Raw genomic sequence first — 26,837 nt, 5'->3', positions numbered from 1 at the left:
TCTTGGAAAGATTCTTGAATCTGGTGGACTACAGAAACAGAACCAAGGTGACACACTCGAATTGATGCAACGAAAATTGCGAGACATATTTGGTGGACAGAGATATTTGCTTGTTTTAGATGATGTGTGGACAGAGGATCGTGAAAAATGGCTTGACTTGCTAGGATCCTTTACCGGAGGTGGAAGAGGAAGCTGTATTGTGGTAACCACTCGGTCAATAAAGACGGCAAAAATCATAGGAAATGGGCGAATGCATCAGCTAAGAGGCTTGTCAATGGAAAACTCAATGTGTTTGTTTAAATGGGCGGCTTTTGGATCGGAAGAGTCAAGTCCACCTCAAAAGCTGGTTGAAATTGGTGAAGAAATTGTTAAGAGATGCGCTCACGTTCCTCTTGCCATAAGAGTGTTGGGAAGTCTTCTCTATGGACGAGATGAAAGGGAGTGTTGTCTTTGCGTGAGTTGGGATTGGAAAAAATTATAGAAAGCGAGAATAGCATCAAATCGATATTGAAGCTTAGTTACTACCAACTTGAATCTCCATTGAAAAGTTGTTTTGCTTATTGTGCCTTGTTTCCTAAGGATGAACTCATATATAAAAGGGTGTTGATCATGTATTGGATGGCCCAAGGCTACATCACATCAGAAGGTGGAAAAAGTATAGAAGATGTTGCTGAGGATTATGTAAAACTTTTAATACAGAGGTGCTTCTTCCAGGATGTAAAAGGAGACTTTGATAATATTAAGGCATTTAAGATGCATGATTTGATGCACGACGTTGCTCAAGAAGTTGTGGGAAAGGAGATCCAGACGACAGTGCATAGCATGAATGGAGATCTTGATAAAAAGATTCGTCATCTTAAAAGAAGCAACTCTGCAAATGTTTTCCGCATCCAAAAAAGTCAACTGCGTTCTTATGTTGATGTTAGCAACCCTTTTGAATATGCTAATAATATGGACCAGGTTTGTGCGGCTTCAATATTAGCTAATTGGAAATGTTTGAGGGCTTTAGACTTGAGTGGTTCAAGTATTAAAAGTCTGCCAGGTTCAATCGGTAAATTGCTTCATTTAAGGTATCTAGACCTTTCAAATAGCAATTTTGAATTGCTTCCTAGGGCAATTACAAATCTATATAATCTTCAGACTTTACTGTTAGAGTTTTGCATACAATTGAAAGAGTTACCAAAAGATATTGACAAGTTAGTTCATCTTAGGGTGTTGGACATAAGATATTGTGATGGTTTGACTTATATGCCAAGGGGCATAACCAAGTTAACTGATCTTCGTGAGCTTGGAATGTTTGTGGTGGGAGGAGAGAGGTGTACAAGTTGGAAGGAATTGTTGAATGAAATGAAAATCCTGAAACCTCTAAGGAACCTTAGAGGCTCCCTCCAAATCAGGATCAAATACTCCAACAAAGCTGCACATGTTTATAAGAAAGAGAAAGATTGCGAAAGAGAGTGCTTGAGTGAAAAGGAACATCTTGAATATCTGGATGTTAATTTTAGTGAAGAGGAGGGTGAAGGAAGAGTAAACTATGATGAAGCAGTGATGGATATGCTACGGCCACATTGTAATCTCGAGAGGCTAGCAGTTCGAGGATATCAAGGTGCAAGTATGGTGGGGTGGGCAATGGAAGAAAACTTGTCAACGTCTCTTCCTAATCTTGTTTCCTTGAGTCTTTGGAATTGTCCGAAATTGAGTGACTTAAGATGCTTGGGAAATCTAAGTCATCTAAAATGTCTTTTTCTTTTTGACCTAGAGAATTTAGAGTATATAATTGAGAAATATATATCTGGGGGTAGCAATGACACGAGAGCTGTGCATGTGAAGTCAGGCCAACAATTTTTTCCCTCTTTGAAGTATCTTAATTTAAGAAATATGCCTAAATTGAAAGGATGGGTAGGAGATGCTGATGAGCTCCATTTTAATAGTTGCAATATGTCACCCCTTGTTTTTTCTCAATTGGAAAATCTTCTAATTGAATCTTGCCCAAAGCTTATAGCAGTTTTCCATTTTTCCCTATTGAAATCTCTCAATTTAAGTAAATTTAATAGAAGACTACAAATAATAATTAGAAGGTTGAAGAATGAAGAACTCGAGGAAGATAATGGTAAGGAAACAAGCAATCGAAAGTTTTCATCCTCGCCCTATTTTGGTTGTCCTATTAGCAATTTGAGGGAAATATTAATAGACGACACAACTTGGGTAGATCATTGGCTACACATGGAGGCTCTGATAGTTTAAAAAAGCTGTCAATTCGTGCAAATAAGAACATAGAGAATCTGAGAGAAGTTGAGAATGTGTTTCGTGCGTGTTCGTCTTCCATACAATATTTAGCTATTCGAAGTTGCTCCAATATGAAGAGCGTGTTAGAAGGCTTACAACATCTCTTTGTCTTAGAGACCTTAGTAATCGGTAATTGCCCTAATCTGAATTTATCAAGAGAGATGGAGGAAGGCAGTGGCAAGCCACTTGACAAATCTCTTCGTAATTTGGAACTGTACGGACTCCCGCAAATGGTGAACCTGCCTGATTGGATACAATACTTGACCAACCTTCAATCTCTGACTATTGAGAATTGCAAACAGCTCGAATCTCTGCCGAGTTGGATGTCTAAACTCACTTCTCTCAAGGAACTTCAAATTCATGGATGTTCACCAACATTGGAGAAACGATGCCACCGTTCAAATGGGTTGGATTGGCCACACGTTCAACACATCCCTTCCTTTATCTGTCGTATTGAATACTTGGCGTAACCAATTGAAGGGACACCAAAGGTATAACTTATGAGTTATGAGGTAAAATTTTCATGGTCCATTTAAAAGTTTTCTATTTATTTGTTTATTGTTTATGTCATTTAATATGTAGCTTATAATTTATTTTAAATGAGAAACCTAAATCATAAATATTGAATTTATAAGTAAAATTGATAAATTTTATAATGTGATTGATTTTTTACTTTGTTTAAATATAATGAAAGTATAAGATATTGTTTTTGACTTCACAACCCCTTTGGTGATCGAAAATAAATGGTGGAAAGTTAATGAAAAGCTTGTGTTATTTTAGTTGAAATAAATATCTTAACAAGTTAAATAGTCATGCTTGGTTTAGATCAATTATTACATTTTCTTTACAAAATCTATTTTAATGTATTATCTTTTGAAGATGTGGTATTATGTCTGTGCTGATGAAATATTGAGAATAAAAATACTTTTTATGCTTAAAATTTCCTAACCATGTGAATGATACGGTATATTTCTTTAAAATCTACGCAACAAATTATTCTCATTTGCACCATTAAATATCAACTAAACAGAGCATAAATACTTTGGAGGGCCTAGTGAATATGTTCTATTTATTTTTATGCAAAATGAAAAGTAAATTCCCTAAGTATTGCTTCTTTGTCGACACATTTATTTAGAAATTTATTTAATTTTTGAAATAGGCCTTTGTTTGTTACTTTTATTTTGGAACTTGTTTAATGGAAGGACATAAATAGATTCCAATTAGAAATTTGAGTTTTTGAACTTGATAGGATGAAGAGTTTAACAAGTTTTTATTTTCTAAAACATTCTTGTTTATTTTTTCTTTCAGTTGTTTCTTAAATTTTTTAAATTTGCCATTCTCTCTCAATTGTTTTGTTTTCCTAAATTTAGTTTTAATTCTTCCAAAACTTGTTTCTAATTATGTTTTGGTAATTTTTTTCTTTTTGCTCGATTTCGGGTTTGATTTTTAAGAATTCTTAGTGAGTGTTTTGGGTTGGTTTAGTTTCATCTTAAGAATTCTTAGTGTTAGTTACAATAATTTTCTAATATCCTTGATTGTTAGTTGGTTTAGAATTCTATTATAATGGATTAAAGGTGATGCATTTTGTGTGATATGTTCATTCATAGAGTATTGCTTTAGATTGATATTGTTCATGAAAGACAACTCTGGAGATGTTTGCTCAATGCAAGTGTGATTGATTTTGGGTTTATACTTTACACAATGGCAATTTCTCGCGTCTTTGTGAGATTTGCCTACAGATTTATTCTTGACACTTTTGAGCAGTCTCTTTTGGTATCCACCTGTTTGTGTTGTTTACATCTCTGATTTGAAGAGTCTTCTTTTCTCACCCTGCCAAAGTTGTATTCATTATAAAAATAATGTGAAGGATGAAGTTCAAAATTATATAACTAGATGTATGCTTCACTTTCATATCTACTTCATGTAAGCATACTTAAGTTTTCAGAGGTAAGCTAAACTCCATCTACCCTATTGCTTTATAATTGAAAAATAAGAGATTTATGACGATGGAGGCACAACATTTTCATCCATATACCTTTGGTATGTTTTAGACTACGGAATAAACTCTTTCTTTCATTCCTTTTGTTAGTTTTTTGGAGTTGGCCAACATGTTAGTTTTTGGGGTTGGTGAACAGTTTGTTACTAATGACTCGCTTGGAATTAAGGAAAAAGGAGAGTATTAGTTAAGGGAGATAAAATGCTGGATACTTGATTGTTTGGAATAAGTGTAAATTAGTATGTCAAAAAGAGGATTTAATATTTATTCCAAGGGGATCCGGAGGAAATATTATTCCAGTAAAATTAATGCCCCATTTCTATCTTTGAATTCATTCCAATCTATCTAACTCTTCTTCTACATTCTTCTTTTCCTTCTCATAATACTATTCACCTTTTTCCATAAACACCATCAAAAATCTAAAATCTCCACCATTTTAATTGCTAGAAGCTTCAACGAAAGGGAATTAAAACTTAAAATATGGGTTCTAAAAACAAGTTGCAGAAAATCTAAAGCTGGAGCTTTTTATAAGAACATGGATGAATACTAAAACTTCTTTCTCACTAACATTCTTGTCTCAAAGAAATTGATGCCGTTAATGAAAGGGGTTTTGAGGTTTTAAAGGTATGTTGGCTTTTGGGAATAGAAATTATGTTAATTTAATTGGTTGTTTGAATGATTAATTGAAATGATAATGAAAAAATGTACATATGAGAACATAAGAATGGAAATTCTACATTTAACTTCTGATGGTTTGAAAAAGAAAGAAGATTATATTTTACTGGATGAAAAATACCAAACTAAAGAAAATTAACCATATCTTTCATTACTATATATGGGGAATTTTGCTCCACAAATTTTATCGCCTTACTTTATTATTGGAATCCAGGCGAGCCCTAAGAATATCTTTAAACAATTCTTTTTTCTTGGAAGTTTGAGCAATGATTAGTTAGTTATTATGTAGTAACAATAAAGCATATAACATATTATAGGTGTAGCAGGAGCGGCATTCTCGATACATAATTAACATTAATAATTATACTTAAAATAAATAATGTGGAAGTGTAAAACGCCGAACTACTAAAAACCGTTCAAAACATAAGTTAAAAATCTTACAACTGAGAAAATATAACATAAGGTTTATTTGCTTAAATACGATAAAAAAAACATAAGTACAATATAGTCATCAAAGTCATCAAGTAAAATCAATGCAGCTAAGTCCTCGATAGAATAATTACTCATTATTGACCTTTATTAAGCCATTAAGTTACATTCTCAATACTTGCAGAAGTTCATTACTGCTACTAAATACTTGGTAACCTTAATGCTTATTCAATCAAGTTCAATTAAGCCTTATAACTTTACCATCATAGCACATCACAAGATCACAACAATAATGACAATTGATATATGTAAGGGTCTGGTTAGGTGTGGACCGTAGTACTAAACCCTAACTGTGGTGGGAGTCGTCACTCCTCTCAATACTGTTATGATCGAGACTCCACAGGATGGGTTTTTCTCGGACCCCCTGTCTGACACCGCATTTACGTGCCGGCTAACACGGACGCCGGGATTTTACATGCCGGTCCATGATTCGACGTTAGCTAATTGGAAATGTTTGAGGGCTTTAGACTTGAGTGATTCAATCAAGTATTAGAAGTTTGCCAGGTTCAATCGGTAAATTGCTTCATTTAAGGTATCTAAACCTTTCATTTAATGATTTTGAAGTGCTTCCTAGGGAAATTACAAATCTATATAATCTTCAGACTTCACGGTTATTTTGGTGCAAACAATTGAAAGAGTTACCAAAAGATATTGACAAGTTAGTTCATCTTAGGGTGTTTGGACATAACTTATTGTGATGGTTTGACTTATATGCCAAGGGGCATAACCAAGTTGACTGATCTTCGTGAGCTTGGAATGTTTGTGGTGGGAGGAGAGAGGTCTACAAGTTGGAATGAGTTGTTGAATGAAATGAAAATCCTGAAAGCTCTAAGGAACCTTAGGAGGCTCCCTCCAAATCAGGATCAAATACTCCAACAAAGCTGCACATGTTTATAAGAAAGAGAAAGATTGCGATAAAGATTGTGAAAGAGAGTGCTTGAGTGACAAGGAACATCTTGAACGTCTGGATGTTAAATTTAGTGAAGAGGAGGGTGAAGGAAGAGTAAACTACGATGAAGTAGTGATGGATATGCTACGGCCACATTGTAATCTCAAGAGATTACCAGTTCAAGGATATCAAGGTGCAAGTATGGTGGGGTGGGCAATGGAAGAAAACTTGACAACGTCTCTTCCTAATCTTGTTTCCTTGGAGCTTTCGTGTTGTCCGAAATTGAGTGACTTAAGATGCTTGGGAAATCTATGTCATCTACGTCTTTCTCTTTGTAAACTAGAGAATTTGGAGTATATAATTGAGAAATATATTTCAGGAGGTAGCAACGAGACGAGAGCTGTGCTTGTGGAGTTAGGCCAACAATTTTTTTCCTCTTTGAGAAGACTTAGAATACAGGATATGCCTAACTTGAAAGGATGGGTAGGAGATGCTGATGAGCTCCATGTCAATAGTAGTAATATGTCACCCCTTGTTTTTTCTCAATTGGAAGATCTTTATATTGCAAATTACTGAAAGCTTATAGCAGTTTTCCATTTTCCCCTTTGAGTAGATTTAATAGAAGACTACAAATAATAATTAGAAGGTTGAAGAATGAAGAATTAGAGGAAGATAAAGGTAAGGAAACATGTAATCCAAAGTTTTCATCCCCCCTATTTTTGTAGTGATAGAATGAGCAATTTAAGGGAAATTAAAATAGACAACACAACTTGGCTAAATCATGGGCTACACATCGAGGCTTTTGATGGTTTAAAACAACAGAGAATTTGGGAAGATAAGAACATAGAGAATCTGAGAGAAGTTGAGAATGTGTTTCGTGCGTGTTTGTCTTCCATACAAGTTTTAGATTTTTACAAATGCACCAATTTGAAGAGCGTGTGAGAAGGCTTACAACATCTCTTTGTCTTAGAAACCTTAGTAATCAATTATTGCCCTAATCTGAATTTATCAAGAGAGATGGAGGAAAGCAGTGGCAAGCCACTTGACAAATCTCTTCGCAACTTGATACTGGTGAGTCTCCGCCAAATGGTGAATCTGCCTGACTGGGTACAATACTTAACCAACCTTCAATCTCTGTCAATTGAGAATTGCAAACATCTTGAATCTCTGCCGAGTTGGATGTCCAAACTCACTTCCCTTAAGGAACTTCATATCAAAGAATGTTCACCATTATTGGAGAAACGATGCCAACATTCAAATGGGATGGACTAGCCTACATTCAACATATCCCTACTTTTATTTGGGAAGGAAATACATAAAGTTCACTGAAAAGTAAAATTTATTGGAAATATAATGCAAATACAAATAAAACAAACCGATTTGTATTTCCCTTGTGTGGATGGCAATGGAACTCCTTGCTTTGTAAATCACCAAATGGACACCATGAAGATAAGGTTGCGACAATCAGAGAAGTCGCTCGGAAACTTGATATGAGTAGAAGGCGTTCATGCACTTTCCTATTGTGATATTTCTCCCACAAAGGTGCTTGGGATGATAAATGAAATTCACAATGAGATACAATCTACACAACAAAATCCTAGCACAAGGAAATTGCAATAATAAATACAAGTGTTGTAGTGAATTATGAACTTTGATGATATTAAGAGTTAATTACTCTCTCAATATTATCTCATGAAAGGAAGAACAAGAATAAAAGTATTCTTAGGAGAGAAATCATAAATTATATGAAATTGGGATGGAATATCTCTTGGCATGCAACCTCTATTTATAGAGTTATGCATCAAATAATACCTCCTTTTGAAACAAAAGTGTTTCACTAAACAAAGCTTTTTCACCAAGCAAAGCTTATGAAACAAAGTAATGTTTCACCAAACAAAACTTATGAATCAAAGTAATGATTCATCAAATTCTTTGATTAAATTCTTTGATCAAATTCTTTGAGGCATTTAATTTGGACTTATAATATATTTATTTAGTCCCACTACTATACTAAGTATGTAGTATATACAAATCTAGGTCTATATACTCTAAATGTTCAACAATCCTCCCCCATTTAGAGTATAACAAACCTCCTTCTTCCTTTCCACATTAAGTATATAATTCCATTTCATGCATCAACACTAATGTCCCTACGGATTGAATTAACGCCTAGTATAAAACACTTCACAAGCGATCGAACATGATGTCCCTACGGATTGAATCAACTAGCCCATCCAACCACTTGAAGGTTAAATACACACAAAACCAATAACACATTGTCATTTACCTTGACACATTATATAGGGCCGTGTCCATATCTATTCATAAGTTTATCATAGTCGGATATGCCAATCTTGACTACTTGAAGCGGCCAAAACTTCAAACTTATATAGGTAGGTTCTCACTACGTAAAACATATCCCCGTGATAGGATACCACCAAGAGCTCTTCAACCCTTGACCTTGAGAACTTAAGCGACTACCTTGTTATCACGGTCTAAAGCAACTATGGGTCATTCATCCTTGTTGCTTTCAAAGACTTTAAAGGACTTTACCACATTGAATTCAAGACACAATGCTACTTGTGTGTGAATTGGGACTTTCCTTTAAACTTTATTGACATAAACCGATCTCAATTGACGCTTGTTCAATTGAAACCTTACTCATGGCTTTAGTGAAAAAATCAGCCAAATTGAACTTGGTGTTCACATAGTCAAGAGTTATGACCCCATGAATGATAAGATCCTGCATTAGACTGTGTCTAAGAGCAATGTGTCTCGGCTTACCATTATACACTTGACTATAAGCTCTTCCCAAAACCGTTGTGCAATCCGAATGAATTGCCACTAGTGAAATTGGCTTTGGCAACAAAGGTATCTCAAACATGAGATTCCTTAACCACTCCGCTTCATTTGCCGCCGAGGCAAGTGCAATGAATTCCGCAGACATAGTGGAATCTGCTATTACCATTTGTTTCTTGGAAGCCCATGAAAAGTCACCTCCCCCATAAACAAACACCCAACCACTAGTTGAAGAATTATCCTCTTCATTAGTGATCCAACTAGCATTGGAATAACCTTCCAAAATAGGAGGTTCACCACTATAAGTTATACCATAATTTATGGTTCCTTTCAAGTATCGTAATACTCTCCTTATCGCCAACCAATGTTGGAGACCCGGGTTACTAGTAAATCTACTCAATTTACCAACCACAAATGTTATGTCCGGCCTTGTATATGTCATAGAATACATCAAAGATCCAATTATCTTTGCATACTCTAATTAAGAAATTGGTTTTCCGGTATGCTTGGTAAATTTCATACCTTCCTCCATGGGACTTGAGATTGGTGTCCAATCTTGCAATTTAAACCTATTAAGCACTTTATCAATGTAATGAGATTGACTAAGCTTAATACAACCACCATCTCTTTTGATCTTTATGCCTAAGATCACATCGGCCTACCCCATATCCTTCATTTGGAAGGATTTAGACAAAAAATCCTTTGTCTCTTGGATATGTACTATACTAGTACCAAAGATGAGCATGTCATCCACGTATAAGCAAATGATAACTTCATTGCCATGGTTATCAACTTTGCTATAAACGCATTTATCCGCTTGATTCAACTTGAATCCAAAGGACAGTATAATTTCATCAAACTTTTGATGCCATTGTTTTGGTGCTTGTTTAAGTCCATATAGTGACTTAACAAGTTTACACACCTTATTTTCTTGTCCTTTCAAAACAAACCCTTCGAGTTTTTTCATGTAAACTTCCTCATCTAGCTTCCGTATAAGAATGCGGTTTTCACATCCATTTGTTGGACCCCTAGAAGATAAATTGTAACCAACGCTACCAACAACCTAATGGTGGTTATTCTTGCAACTGGTGCATATGTATCAAAATGATCAATACCAAGCTTTTGTCTAAAGCCCTGTGCCACTAAACGGGCCTTGAACTTATCAATAGTTCTATCAATTTTCATCTTCTTGCGGAAGATCCACTTGCAACCAATTGGTTTACAAGTCGGTGGGATATCTACTAATACCCAAGTATTATTCCCCGTGATGGATTGCATCCCATCATCTATTGCCTCTTTCCAAAAGGCAATATCTTGTGATGCCATAGTATCACTAAAAGTCAATGGATCTTCTTCCACATTAAATAAATATGGAACACTAGAAGTAACATTATTCTAGTATCTTTGACCAATCATCAAATTTCTTAGTGCGCATTTTTTCTTGAAAAATGACTTTTTATTAAACATCTCAAACAAGAGATTAATGACTTTTTATTAAACATCTCAAACAAGAGATAATTTAATCTTTTTGTCTAAATCTATGACAAATGTTTATGGCTAAAATATTATCTTTATAAGTTTACACTTGGAAGTTTAAAATTACCTCCCCTATTTGTAAACATTCAATCACAGATAGAAATGACAATTCTTTGTGATCCAATTCAAAATTGAATTTCATACATATAATTATGTATAATTTGGGAAAATTTCTTACATTATTATAAACTAGTAATAATAAATAAATTATTAAACATTATGGAATTTATTTACCATAATATACATTTTATGCTTAAGGCATAAAATACATTATCATACCACTTGATAATTCACATGTCTTAAAGGACACAATTTTATAAATAAATACTTGATAATAGTATTCACTTTATAGTTTTAAAAATAAATCAGCTTGTACATATAATTTATGAATAAATTATATACCATCCATTTACTTATATGGATCAAATAAACATACCAAAATTATTATTACAAACTAGTAATAATAATTTGATTTATAAACATCATGGAATTTTAATCACCATAAAACATAATTTGCAAAATCTATGCAAATTAATTTATTCTCTTATGTAGAATAACATTTATTTCATAACTATTTTCATAAGTAATGATAAAAACAACCACTTACTTATAATTTCAACATTGTTGAATTATACATAATTATTTAAATGTAATTATTATAATAATGGTCCAACCATATTAAATTTAGATTTAATATGTTTCATATACACAAGTATGTATATCCATATGACATAAAAATTCTACCCCTTAATCTTCGTTATAATATAACTAGATTGACTTGGGTAATTACATAACTCATTTGAGTATTTCAATATAAATCATTACCCCTTTTGTTTTCTATAAAGAACTTGGGTAATTTAAAAAAAAATATGTCACTTTAATTTTGTCTCATCATAAGATACTTGACAAAAGTCAATAAATTTATCATTATATAAGTAGTTATTTACAAATAACTACCATAAATAACCACAAAAATGGTTACATCAATAAAATTGATACTTTATTTCATAATTAGAACAATAAAATAAAACAATTACAAATCTACAAACTGAGATTAATCGAAAGTATGCTAAACAATATTATCATACCTTTGGTTTTAATGCTACACAACATACATCAATTATCAACATGATAAAACAAAATTATTCACTTTCTGTAAACATGTGTCATGAAGAATTAATTCCATCAAGTATAGAACATAATTATACTTTAATCAATCAATATCCGATAAAATACATACTTAATGTATACTTGGCAATTTTAATTTATATATAATATATAAATCCTGACATTGTAGTACTTTTATTCCATACTACAAAATTTCATTGCCCTATTAACCATGATGATCACATGAATAGATTTCTATTCTCTTTTCTTAATTAATAATTAAGAAAACATAGCACTTTATGATTTCCATCATAAAATTTTTATCATCAAAAAAAAAAAAAAAAAACACATACCCACTTCTCTAGATCATATCTTTGTAAAATATTATTACCCACATGCTTTACTTCAAATTAAAATTTGAACACATGTATATGATCATCCAAAAGAAGATTTAAATGTATGTAAAAACTTTTTCACAAATTTAAACACAAAATATCAAATATAATTTATGATTATTAAATCTCAAGAAAAATTTACTTGTTTTCCATGATACTTCTTCTTACTAAAGATACCCATGAAAATAAATATTTCATTAGCCATCATCAGAACTTCATGCCGAAATAATTGTCCAACTTGATGAAAAATTTTAATGAGATCTTTAACGCTTGCCATCTTTGAAAAAATATCACAATAGATTATTGGAAATATAATGCAAATACAAATAAAACAAACCGATTTGTATTTCCCTTGTGTGGATGGCAATGGAACTCCTTACTTTGTAAATCACCAAATGGACACCATGAAGATAAGGTTGCGACAATCAGAGAAGTCGCTCGGAAACTTGATATGAGTAGAAGGCGTTCATGCACTTTCCTATTGTGATATTTCTCCCACAAAGGTGCTTGGGATGATAAATGAAATTCACAATGAGATACAATCTACACAACAAAATCCTAGCACAAGGAAATTGCAATAATAAATACAAGTGTTGTAGTGAATTATGAACTTTGATGATATTAAGAGTTAATTACTCTCTCAATATTATCTCATGAAAGGAAGAACAAGAATAAAAGTATTCTTAGGAGAGAAATCATAAATTATATGAAATTGGGATGGAATATCTCTTGGCATGCAACCTCTATTTATAGAGTTATGCATCAAATAATACCTCCTTTTGAAACAAAAGTGTTTCACTAAACAAAGCTTTTTCACCAAGCAAAGCTTATGAAACAAAGTAATGTTTCACCAAGCAAAGCTTATGAAACAAAGTAATGTTTCACCAAGCAAAGCTTATGAAACAAAGTAATGTTTCACCAAACAAAACTTATGAATCAAAGTAATGATTCATCAAATTCTTTGAGGCATTTAATTTGGACTTATAATATATTTATTTAGTCCCACTACTATACTAAGGGCATGTTTGGTTGGCTCTTTTTTAATGGTATGGAATGGTATCACAACCATTCCAATGTTTGGTTAGGCCTTTTTACATTGGGATGTCATACCCTCTGGATTCTCATCCCATTCCAATCCTTTAGAATCTCATACCCTCCTATCCCCCTAAGTTTCAAACTCCATTCCATTTCATATTCAAACCGTAATTTCAGAAAAGTGATGAGAGAGAAAAAAGTAGCAGCCACCTTCCTCCTCCAACAATAGTGAAAGCTGAACGAACTCCAACTTCACCGGCTGACTTCCTCCCCGGCGGCGGCTTTCTTCTCCGGTACGGCTATCATCTCTGCCGCCTGATTTTGCTGTACAGAGAGAAGGGAAAACGAAAGGACCGGTTGAATCAACGAGAAGATGATGAATCTTGCTTGAAGGCACTCGAAATTTCAGAAGGAGGAAAGTGGTGAAGGTGTTGATGGAGCTGCTGATTGCTCGAAGAAGGAGGAAGGGAAAAGGAAATGGGTTTCTGATTTGGGGGTTTGGGTATATAATAATAATAATTTTTTTTTAATTTCTAATTCTTATTTTAAACTTTTCCTTTATGTGCAAGAAGGAGGAAGGGAAAAGTTAATATTTTTGCACTTGGCCTTCCTTGCCGCCCACTTCCAAGATTTTTTTTTTATTATTTTTTTTACCTTTTATTATTATTATTATTATTATAACCTACTTAACTTACTTGATTCATGGTAAATTTGTAATTAGTTTAAAGCCCAAAATAATTTTATTTATTTTAAATTCCCGAATGTCGCACATTACCATTGATAGAGAGAGAAAGACGGAGGGGTCGGATTGAGAATCCATTCCATAATTGAACCAAACAGTGTGAATGGATTGAATATCTATTACTGGATTGAACCAAACAGTTTTAGTCTGGTATGGGGTTCTGAATCCATACCATCCTGGTATGGGGTTCCATACCATTCCAATCCTGCTCACTTAACCAAACGGACCCTAAGTATGTAGTATATACAAATCTAGGTCTATATACTCTAAATGTTCAACAAAATTAAATCAAGTACTCCCTCTATCCCTTTGGTTTTACACCTTAAAATTCAATTATGTGAGAGCTTTTTGAGTTTTAGGATAAAACTCAAAAGGACAAAAAGAGTATTACTTATGAGATAAAATTAAATATCACCTTTTCTAGTTATATTCATTGTACACTTTTAACTTTCTATTTATTTATAATGTATTGTTTATGTCATTTACTATAGTTTATTTTAATCTAGACTAGAAAAGCTAAATCGTCTATAATAAATTTCTATGTAATGTTGATAATTTTATAGTGTAACAATTTTGAATTGTACTTTGTTTAAATATAGTATAAGTATTAAATATTTTGTTTATGGCTTCAATGGTTTGTTCGTTTGTCAATATTAAATGGCGAGAATGCAAATAAAAAGTTAAGTTAGTTTTAGTAGAAAATATTCTGACAAGTTTAATGATTATGTTTGTTTTATCTCAACTATTTCATTTTATTTTAAAATTTATTTCAATGCATTATCTTTAGGAGAGGTGGTATTATATTGCAATAAATTATGAACAAAAATATTTTTTATGATCAAAGTTTCATAATCATGGAAATCAATGATATATTTAATAAAAATTTACGTTGCAAAGCATTCCCATTACTACCATTTAGTACCAATAATTAAACAGGCCGTAAATAGTTGGACGATGGGAATGTTACTATTTATTTTTGGCAAAATGAATTGTAAATTCTCTGTTGATTTGCTTCTTTATAAATTCTTGTATAAGATGGTCTTACTGTGAGACATGCCCCATATTTGGGTTAAATAGTCCAATAATAGAAACTTTGTCTTATTGGGCTATAACATATTATTGCGCTTCAACCATTAGTTAGAATCCCCATGTAACATACATCTAAACAGGCATTGGATACAGAATAATAGGTTCCTATGTTTCGTTGCTTTTATCATGTTCACTTTGTCTTCTAATAATGGCTCTATCAAGACTATTGTATATGTCAAGTTTGATTAAATTGCTGATGCTTACTTTGTCAGTTGGATTTGTTATGATCGTTATTGCAACTTTAGAGTGCAAATGTTCAAAATAATAAAGTCATTGGCTGCTGTTATTGAAACATGTAAGGGGGTGTATGGGTTCCCAAACATGCACACGATCACCCTTTTCAAGCACAGCAGTCCACGTTCCTTGATCAATTCTCACAACAAGGTCAGACAGAACCAAATATTTGGTTCAACTTCTCCTTCTTGGGAATAGTAAGGCCTGAGGTCCCCAATGTTGAATGTACTGGAGATGTTGTATTCTTCTGGCAGGTCCACTTTGTAAGCATTTTTCCATATTTTTCCATGATTTGGAAAGGACCTATTTCTCTAGGCATCAACTTGTTCTTTCTTAGGTTTGGAAACCTGTCTTTCCTTAGATGAATCCACACAAAATCACCAACCGTTAGTTGCTACTTATTCTTATGATATTTATCTGCCTTCAGCTTGTAATTGTCATTGGTCTTGTTGATGTTCTTCTGTATATTGTTGTGCAGCTTCAATAGTTCCTTTGCATGCTCCTCAGCATCTTTATGAGACCTATCATTGATTTTTTTTTTTTTTTTTTTTTTTTTTTTTTTTTTTTTTTTGCAGAAATTAGAGATATAGGTAACAAAGGATTCTTTCCATAGACACATTCAAAAGGCGTGTGCTTAGTACTATAGTTAGGACTTCTATTGTAAGCAAACTCTGCTTGGCATAGCTTGAGATCCCAATCCTTAAGGTTCTTACTCACCAAAGTCCTTAAGATGGATCCTAAAGTCTTGTTTGTTATCTTAGTTTGGCCATCAGTTTGGGGGTGATGTGCTGTATTGAACAAGAGCTTAGTGCCTAACATTCTCCATAGGGTTTTCTAAAAATGACTTAGGAACTTACTGTCCCTATCAGACACAATGGTTCTAGGTATCCCATGCAATCTTACAATCTCTGCAAAGTATAATTTAGCTATATGTTTTGCATCATCTACCTTATGACAAGCTACAAAGTGTGCCATTTTTGAGAATCTGTCCACCACTACCATGACAGAGTCTTTTCCTCTTTGTGTTCTTGGTAACGCTACCACAAAGTCCATGGTTAAGTGCTCCCAAGGCTTGTTAGCTACAGGTAGGGGAATGTACTCTCCCTTGTGAAATGTGATTTTAGCCCTTATGCAAGCTTCACACCCACGGATGTATCTTCCTATAGTTCCCAACACCTTAGGCCAATAGAAATGTTGGCTGACCATCTCAAGGGTTTTCTGAATCCCAAAATGCTCAGCTAAACTTCCCTCATGAACCTCCTTAATCAACAAAGTCCTTAGGGGTGTCTTAGGTATACATAATCTATTTCCTTTGAAAAGAAATCCTTGTTGAATGTAAAATAATCCTTGTGGTTCCTCTAAACAAGTTGTGTAAAGGGTACTGAAATCAGGATCTCCTGGGTACTGATCCTTGATCATTTCAAACCCCAAGATTCTGGCTTCAAGGATGGCCAGCAGGTTGTGTCTCCTACTTAGAGCATCTGCCATGACATTAGTTTTCCCACTCTTGTATTTGGCTGAGAAATTAAAGGTTTGTAGAAATTCTACCCATCTAGCATGCCTAGGATTTAGTTTTTGTTGGCCATGTATGTTCTTAAGGGATTCATAGTCAATATACAGTATGAAAGGCTGCACTTTAAGGTAATGAGACCAGTGTTCCAAGGCTCTAATCATTGCATAAAATTATTTATCATAGGTAGAGTAGTTAAGCCTAGACTTACTCTCGCTAACAAATGCTACTGGTCTACCCTCTTGTATTAGGACTGCCCCTATACCTGTTCCACAAGCATCACATTCTACTTCTAAGAGTTTTGAAAAGTCGGGTAATTCTAGGACAAGAACTTTGCACATTATGTCTTTTATAAATTCAAAGGCTTGTTGAGCCTCTGGTGTCCAGTTGAAGATTCCCTTCTTGGTACATTTTGTGATTGGTGCCATAATGGAACTAAAATTCCTTATAAATCTCCTATAGAAAGATGCCAAGCCATGAAAAGACCTAATCTGAGTTATAGTAGTGGGTGTAGGCCAAGTTTGGATAGCCTCAATCTTTGAAGGGCCTGCTTTTACTCCTTTTCCTATGATAAACCCCAAAAAAGATATCTCTTGCATAAGGAAACCGCACTTCTCTAACTTGCCATATAGTTGTTTCTTCAGAACCTCAAACAACTTGCCAAGATGTTCCAAATGTTCCTCTACTTGTTTGCTATAGATCAGAATGTCATCTAAGTATACTACTATAAACTTTCCTAAGAAGGGTCTTAAAATCTCATTCATCAACCTCATAAAGGTGCTTGGTGCCCCTGTAAGTCCAAATGGCATAACTAGCCACTAATACAGTCCATATTTTGTTTTGAAGGTTGTTTTCCACTCATCTCCCTCTTTCATTCTGATTTGGTGGTAACCACTCCTCAAATCTACTTTACTAAACCGTTAAGCACCTGCAAGTTCATCAAGCATATCATCTATCCTAGGTATAGCAAATCTGTATTTAATAGTGATATTATTCACAAATCTATTTATGCACATCCTCCAACTTCCATCTTTTTTTGGTAATAGGAGTATAGGCACAGTACAAGGACTAAGACTTTCCTCTTTGTAACAATTCTTCAACCTGCCTCTGTAGTTCCTTAGCTTTGTGGGATTAGTTCTGTATGCTGGCTTGTTTGGTAAAGGGGCCCCAGGAATGAGGTCTATCTAATGTTCTATACCTCTTATGGGTGGGAGTCCCTTTGGTAAGTCCTCTGAAAAAACATTTTGGTACTGATGCAACAACTGTCTGACCTCAGGTGGTATAGTAGAGCTTATGTTTATGTAATACCCGAGATTTTCTGACGTCATTAATTAATATTTTAATAACTTTTGGGGATTTTATAATTATATTGAATTATTTTAGGAGTAGTTTTAATGAATTCCTTTCATATACGAATTTAAATATTAATATATATTTATATTAAAAATACAATTACGATATCTAAAATAAAGAGGTTCGAATCAAAATTATTATTTTATTAAAATGTGTGAGCACACAAAGGTGAGTTTCTTAGTTGGGCTTCGCAAGAAGATGTATATAAATAAGTAAATAAACAAACAAATAAATAAATAAATAAATAAAATAAAATAAAAAGGAGTTAGGGTTTTAAGTGGTTACCCCTTGCCACATTCATTCACGCCTCCATTCCCTCTTCCCTCTCTTCTTCTCTTCCCTCTCCCTCACTGCTGAGCCGCCACTACCACCAAGGGCAGCAGTCGTGACTCACTCCAAGCAGCAGACGGCAACCGCAACTTACCCCAAGCAGCAGATAGCAATCGTGAGCCATCTTAAGAGCAGCTGTTGCTGCGTTTTTCCACCTCCACCAGTGACAGCTGCCCCACACGACCACCACTTGTGGTCCACCACTACACTTATCACCCCTCTCTTCACCCCTTTTCTCTTGTTCACCTAAGTAAGCCATATCCTCTTCCCTAATTGATGTTCTCTAGTCTTTAATTAAAATTTGTTATCAAGTTTGTGAGTTTAGTATTGATTTTTGTATTATTTTCATTGAATCTTTTTGTGGGTAAGAGTTTAATGGATGAATTGAACATATTTATGACTTAGGGTTTGAAGTTGATTAGAAATTATGGGTTGTGTTGATTGTGTGTTAGTTTCTTTGAATTTTACTATGAGTAACAATTAAAGGTGTTATCTTTGAAATTAGTAATAGTGTGGGCTTTCATGTACATTATGGTGGAGTATTAGTTTATTGATTCTTGCTATGGATAATGGTTAAAAGTATTATCTTTGAACATGAAATGACTAGGGTTTGGATTTAGAAATGAAATTACTAATGATGTGTGTTCTATGCTATATTTTGGTGGTGTGACGATTGATTGGATAACCTTACAAGTTGTTTTAAGACTTGGTTAAATATTATTGTGATAGATTTAGTTGGTAATGGTTATGATTAGAGTTGAATATAGAAGTGGTGTGGTTGTTAAATTGGGAATAATAGTTGCTAATTGTGCAGTTTGATTGTTGTGAATTACAAGTACTCTTATTTGGTTGTTATTGAAGTCATAATGCATAATTTTAGTAAGCCAAGAGCATAATGTCAACTTATCGTCGATGGTTGCTAAAGTTACTTGTGTTGTTTTGATTATAATTCTTTCTAGCTTTGAAGAATGTAACAAATGATATCGCAATTCGATAATTCTAAGATTTGCCTTATCATTATATTAGTGTTATATTAAATTTGTGAGCCTTAGTTGTGATTAGTTATTTTTGGGTAACGCAAACCGATATACTCAAAAAAATTAGTTGATGAAAAGGAACGATTCACATATGCTTTTACTTTTAAATTGGTGAAAAGACTTATGTTGTGTTGAGTTAATGATTTTGACTTTTATTGAATGAGTTGTGTGCGTGCTAGAATAATCGAAAACTCATGTTGAATGGGTGATAGTGGTTACTTAGGCATTTAGTTGGTATGACAAAGTAGTTAAGAAAACTTATTAGTTCTATTCCTAACTTGTATAGGTTTCCAGTTCATAAGAGGAGAGTAAAACCTTAGTTAGGTGGTTTTTGTTACTTTTGGTCGTTCAGTGATGCTTGCAGGTACGTATAAGCAGTAAGCCAGTAACTAACCCTTATATGCAATTTGCTTTGAGACATTATTGTTTATTGTGATAATATACATTGCATTGAAACTATGAGATATAGTGAGTACACTTTATGAAGAGCTATTGATTATGAAATCCTTGTGCTTAGACTAGTTTAGAGAATGAGAGTGCTAGTAGAAGCCGGGGACCGCCCCCTTTATTTATTTAAGAATTGGATTATGCCTTACTTGGAGTTAGAATGACTCCTTTATAGGTGAATTTCATATTTTGTTTGAGTTGCTCAGTGGGTTTCGGCGTTCTACTATCCCAGGACACTCATTAATAGTCGAAAGCAGGAGTTATTCCCATTTGATAAAGTATTAGATTATGATTAGTTGGCGTGACTCAACTGGAATATGTCCGGTTGATTAGTAGTCCCCTAGGTGAGATCAGATGGGATCACCGTAAGGGGGTATGAGCATACTTTTGTCATTGGGCGCCGGATGGCAGATACTGCCCCTTGACTGAGGTGCTACCATGCGGGCCTTGCAAACCCCAATATGGTGGCATCTTCACTGGTTTAGTACCCTAGTGTGTTAGTTTTTCCCGAAGGTAGGACCCGAGAGGGTCAGCTGGAGGGGGTATGAGCTCATACTTTGCTATGGGCGCCGGATGGCCGATCACACCCTTGGCCGTGTCACTATGCCATGAAGTGGGGAAAAGATCCACTGATAGAATGTCACTCATTGATAGAAAGTTTATTCATTCATAGGAAGCTTATACATTGATCGAACGTGTACTCATTGATAGAAAATTTATTCAATGATAGAGTAGTTTATGCTAGTGAGAAGTGCGCCTAAGTTAAGTTACCTCGAGGGAGTTACCAGTCCCAAAGATAGATTATGATCACACTTACTTTAAGATAGACAAGCTGTATAAGTTCATGTGTTAAGTAGTCTGTTAATGCCTTGGTTGAGTTGCTACTATGCGGCTTTTACAAGAGTTTATGTTTTGAGAAGAGAAGATTGAAGATCTGCATTTTACCCAAGAACACATGGTTCGGGTTGGAAAAGGCGTAATGAGATTAAGAAGTACAGGTGGACAATAAAAGGTTACTATCTATGCTTGTGTCTTATGAAATCATCTTATATTGTTGTATAGCATAATGTTACCTAGTAGTTGGCCTTATTATATTTGATGCTAGTTACTGACGTGTACGTGTGTATGTTTATGTTTTATTGTTGATGACTTTTTATGATTGTCCTGCTATGACACATTGGCCTATGGTTTGATGTCGAGTAGGAGGAGGATCATAGACAGGCGTAGCAGGTATTGGAGCTTCTTTTGCATTGCATTGGGGGAGAGTGATGAGGGCGAAGCATAACCTGTGTCATACCGCTATCTTTTGACTTTGTAGTTCTTATTTATCTTTAGTAAACTTTGGTTGTATACGTTTTGTCATGAGGCCTTGTGTCCTCCTTTGTATATTTTTATTTCCACTGCGTAGTTTATAACTTCGTGTGGTTTTAAAGAGTTAAGTTATCTTAAAACGCAAGCGTTGACATTGAAACCACGATCTATGCTTGACATGTTGATTTGAGAAACCGGCGATAAATCATCCCGCAGTGGTGTGAGATTTCAAAGGCAATGATGCCTTAGATTAGTTTAATGTTTTTATTGTGCTAATTGCTCTTCCACATGTTCGAGTTTTAGTAGGGATACTGCCGAAATTTTCTCTCACCTTTATAAACTTATTATTTAACATTTATATAAATTATGTTCCTTTTCTTTTATGTAACACCCGAATTTCCTCCCGTCCTTCACGATTTTGGTTTCGAAAAAGGGGTTGGAACTTCAGGGGTGTTACAGTTTACCTCTTTAGTGAACAACATATACACTGTTCCTTTGTTTTTTATCTTCTTTTCACAAACCTTCCTACTAATCAAATGTATAGGTTTCTTAATAGGGGGGAATAGCTTTATGAGGGGTAAAGGAATTCAATCTTTCAATTTCCCTTCATGTCTGATGGTGTAGATGTAAGTAAACTCATCATGTTTACTCTTCCTGTCATATTACCAAGGTCTACCTAGGAGCACATGACAGACATTCATTTCTAGGATATCACACGTCACTTTATCCTCATAAGTTCCTATGGGAAATCCTACTAGACATTGCTTGTTTACTGATCCACTAGCTTTGCTATCAAACCATTTGAGTTTGTAAGGATGAGAGTAGGGTCTGGTTTTTAGTTTTAACTCTGACACAAGGTCTACACTAACACAGTTTGACTCACTCCCTTCATCTATGATAAGATGACAAATCTTATCCTTCACTTTACACTTAGTTTGAAAGATATTCTCCCTTTGATCTGATTCCTTAACCTTAGGCGTAGCATGAAAGCTTCTCCTAACAATCAGGTTATAATGGTCCTCCTCAAGCAATATCTTTTCCCTTTCTTCCTAAGTCTCACTGTCCTCAATGCTACTCTCATATCTCTGTAAACTTCCTGTTTCATCTACTCTATATGACCCTTTAGGCTCTTCACTTCCCACAAAAGGCCAACTCTCCTCCTCTATTCCATTCCTAGACACTAACATCATCTTAGATTTGGTGTCATCTTTGATTTCATTCCACTCATGTACAGTAAAAGTTCTAGCATTGGGACAAGCATCCCTACAGTGTCCATGTCCATGACATTTAAAACAGACAACATTCTTCAAGGGTACATTGATCTTACTCTTGGTTCCATTTTCCTGGTTATCTTTCTTAGGTGGATTAGGTGAATTAATCACTGCTTTAGGGGGTATGCTCCTGGGTGTCCTATTGTAACTAGAATTGTAACTAGTCTTCTTTTTTACAGCATTTTGTTCTATATTCAAAGCCATGTTACAAGCTAATTGTAAAGTTAAGTTGGGTATCAACATTAGTTTTTTTTCTAATCTCATCCCTAAGTCCTGCTATGAATTTGGCCACCCTCATTTCATCTGTCTCAGTCACTTCACAGAGAACAGACAACTTCTCCCATTCTTGCACATATTGAGCAATACTTCTATTTTTCTGACTTAAGGTGTTCCACTGAACATACAATTGCTGCTTATAGTTTGAAGGGACATATTTTCTCCTCAAGTGCTTCTTTAGTTTATCCCATGTATTCTAGCCCTATTCTCTTTTCTTCTTTGTTTTTGTACACCCTCTAACCACACAACTGCTAACTTGGTGAGTTTTATCTTAGCCAATTTTTATTGTCTCTCAGGTGATGTTTCCTTATATTCAAAATTCCTATCTAAATTGGGTTCCCACTCAATATAGGTCTCATCATGGGATTGTCCATCAAAGTCATGTAATTCAATTCTCACTGTTCTATCCTCCTGGTTTCTATTCACAGTGTTGTTAACATGGTTTAAAGGGGACTATCAATGTTTCCAAGTCCAGCAGTAGCCAAAATTTGGGTTACTGTTTGTAGGGCTGCCTCTAGCCTCTAATCTGGCATCCATTGCCTAACTTTAACACAGATAGACACAGAAAATTTGTAAATCAAAAAGAAACAAATACAACAAAATTCAGAAATTCTGACTCAATGACAATCTTGATTTGTATGAAAGACTGCAAGTTATAGAAATATAGAGTGATTATCAAGAACTCTTAACCTCTTTTTCTTTAGATTGCAAACGTATGAAATCTAAAAACAAATTAGAACGAGTTTACCAATGTATGTGTGTGCACAATACTCAAATCTCCTGACTGGTTCTTTTAGTTTTCTGACAGTGTTGTTTGTCTGCTCTTCTGTTCTTTCGTCCCTCCACGCAAACTTACACTCTGACACCAAATTTGAAACATGTAAGGGGGTGTACAGGTTCCCAAACATGCACACGATCACCCTTTCCAAGCACAGCAGTCCACGTTCCTTGATCAATTCTCAGAACAAGGTCAGACAGAAACAAGAAACAGGTTCTTGATTTTCAGGCCCGGTTCAAAGGCACCAATGATGGCTTCACTCACCACAATTGTTGCCAATACACACACCCTCTAGGCTTCACTTACCTGAGAAATGTGATAATCCCCTGAATTACTTCACTCACAATTCAATGAGGCAAGAAAGTGCTTCATTCACACCTTCACAAACACACAATGATGTTTGAAAAACACCAAGTGTTGATATATTGAAAACTGAAATCTGAAGCTCCAATACAATTGAGATGCTCCCTTTATATAGGGCTGCTTATACAATATAACGGCTAAATTTTGGGCCTAACAAACTCCCTAAACCTTATTTAAAGATCATGTGCCAAGCACTTATTCCAAAACAGAAATTAAGAGCAAAGCATAAGAAAAAACTAAAATGTGACTTTATCACTGATCCAACTGACTTAAGACCTTGGAGCTGGTGCTGATCATTAGGGCTAGCCTTGGGCCTTGAGTGCTTGGCCCATGTACAGTGATGACATCCCTTGGGTTTTCCTGGTCCTTGATGCACAGGTCTGGTCTCAAGGTGTCTTGCAAAGGCAGTTGGCAGGTCAGTTCTTCTGAATTTTGATCCTGTGTCTTTAGGCCCCTTGATGATGTTTGTTCTTGATTTGCGTGGCTTACATTGTCTTGCCTGGTGTTGTTCCTTCCTTGCTGAGGTCTTTGCTGTATATCCAAGTTTGAACCATGCATATTTGGTTCAGTTATGATTGTTTGGGACTTTGTATTTGCTTCTGTTATAATTGTTTGTGCGACCTAATGAGAAGATCCCTCTAAAATATACATAAAAGATGTTAGTATCTCTTTTTAGTTAGAAGTTCACTGGTTTTTAGGTGGACGGAGCAGGCAGGATTGGCAACCCATGCAGAATTGTGGGAAACTGCTGGAATTTGAGATATCCTCATTGAAATAAAGCCGTGTTACTAGAAGGAATCCCCTGTTGAACAATTGGAATGCTAGGGAGACTCACACGGGAATTCAACGGAATGACCAGAATGGAGGCCAAAGATGTAAGAAATAAGAAAACATCTTGAAGAGCTATTTTAGAGTCCCTAAAAGATTGCTAAATTGATAAGTAAATATTAGAACATGTATCTTTATAATAATTCTGACTTATTACACTAAACGAGTGTTATTGTATTGATAGTATTCCTATACTAACAACTAGATATTGATAGATTTCCAATTTTTTATTCTAAAGCAATGTACCTTATCGAAGCTTAAGTTGTGAGGTTAAGCCTTCGGTGACTCCTTTGATGATTATTTCGGAGTTTGAGTCGCGAGGTCAAGCCTGCGGTAACTCCCTGGTTACGAAATGACATGAAGCTATGTTTTTCCTTAATAAAGGTGTACCTTTATGTTTTATCACCTAAATAATTAAGAGATTAAGATATCTAGTAGGGGATTCATGGTTTCCAAATGAGATGACCAACCACCTATGTTTTTTTTTCTTTGGATCATGGGCTTAATCACATAATGATGCGAGTCCAGTTGTCTGGTTGAAACAAGACATACACACGGATCATGAGTATTTTGGTACTTAGACATGAAGTTATTATAATGAGGACTAGTGGGAAATGGGCATATATGTCCATTTTCATTCACTCTTGCATCTAACAAAAGCTTAAATGTGCTTTAAAAGCTACCTAAAGTATCAATTATGAATCTTTCTTTGGTATAGTCACTTGATTATGTCATCTGAATGTTGGGCTAGTTTCTTGATCTCTCTTTTTTGATGACCTAATTTCTTATTTTTAAGTTGTTACATTTTATCTACAGGTATTCAAAACGGGTTCGATGACTTGAAATTTACTCAACCTTATAACTAAATCCGATTTGACCCTACTTCAAAAATGATTTACAATTATGTAAAAATCAATATGAACACAGGACTCGATTTGAAACTGACCCGAAACACCTAACCAGAAATCAACCCGATAACCAGAATGACACCGTTAATTTTATCCAATGAGCTCATGATCACTTCTCACTCACTTCCGTTGTACCCTTTTACTTGATGTTCATGTTTTTTTTGGTCTTGTAATCATATTTAAATCTTTGTCAAACAAAATATTTAAGTGATGTACGACTGCTAGTTTATCTTCACTTACAATTGTGGTTGTTGGGTGTTAATTTTATAACCCTAATTTTGTTTCAATAATTTTATTTCCCTATGATTAGGGAGCTGCTAATTACTCTCCATTGGATTGTTATCTTTTCCCGTGAAATTTTGGGGTTTTTTTTGTGGTGTGATCATCTGGAGAGGACTTATGTTTTCCCTAGGATGTTTCCCTTACCTTGTATGTCCTTTTGTTGGACTTTATGCTCGTTGTATTAGAGCCGAGCAAAACTATCTGATAATCCGAAAATTCGATGATTTGATCTGGAATCCAATTTAAATCTTAGGAATTAGATATCCATTTCAAAATTATAATTCAGATCGGATATCTGATTCGAAAATTCAAATACCGGATAATGCTCCCATGATTAGGACTTGTTTCTTGTTTTTCCTCAAAATTCTTTTTAAAATAAGACCTAATTATGGGGTGTTACAACATGCCCCTCTTGCCCCCTTATAGGGTCGACCTTGTTTTTTAAGGGTTTTGGATATAGTCATATCCGTATAAGTGGTAAAACTGTAGCACACATGGTCGCTAGGTGGCGTGCTGATAGCCTAGGGGAAACAATTTGGGTGAATCCTTCCCCCGCAAAAGCATAAAACAATTTCTGAATGGGAGTTACATATTTGAGTGACTAGTATCAAAGATAAGTGCAGGCTCCATCCAAATCACACTAATTACTTACCTGAGTCCAAACCAGGTGGAGGCCCTCCTACAGATATCTTCTGCTTGAATTCTGCTAACACAGTTGATCGAACGCCAACTTTCAAATTGAACCACAGAGCTCCTCTTCTCCATGCCTGTTTAAGCATGCAGACCCTACACATCCTGTAGCAGATCTGTATTTGCAGACATCAATGTCTACACTCGAGTCGAAACTGCAACCCACAAAAGAGAAGCGTTT

The 26,837-nt window shown here is 34.8% G+C and overlaps 1 protein-coding gene across 1 annotated transcript; it reads left to right on the top strand.

Annotated features, from left to right (window-relative positions):
• Positions 1 to 64: 64 nt before the first annotated feature.
• Positions 65 to 26,404, top strand: LOC130803692 (disease resistance protein RGA2-like). The gene is made up of 3 exons (XM_057667891.1): positions 65 to 454; positions 580 to 2,798; positions 24,647 to 26,404. Exons 1-2 carry the CDS (start codon positions 65 to 67, stop codon positions 2,242 to 2,244), a joined length of 2,055 nt encoding a protein of 684 aa, XP_057523874.1. The 3' UTR covers positions 2,245 to 2,798; positions 24,647 to 26,404.
• The last annotated feature ends 433 nt before the right edge of the window (positions 26,405 to 26,837 follow it).

The sequence above is a fragment of the Amaranthus tricolor genome, chromosome 17 (assembly GCF_026212465.1).
Source record: "Amaranthus tricolor cultivar Red isolate AtriRed21 chromosome 17, ASM2621246v1, whole genome shotgun sequence".
Lineage (NCBI taxonomy): Eukaryota > Viridiplantae > Streptophyta > Magnoliopsida > Caryophyllales > Amaranthaceae > Amaranthus > Amaranthus tricolor.
This window is presented reverse-complemented; position numbering and strand designations above follow the sequence as displayed.

Bases quoted from the DNA above. Each gene is read 5' to 3' on its own strand.
- LOC130803692 (XM_057667891.1), top strand. From the start codon at position 65: ATGCAACGAAAATTGCGAGACATATTTGGTGGACAGAGATATTTGCTT. The intron at 455-579 runs GTGAGTTGGGAT...TTGTTTCCTAAG, and splicing joins AAAGGGAGTGTTGTCTTTGC to GATGAACTCATATATAAAAG.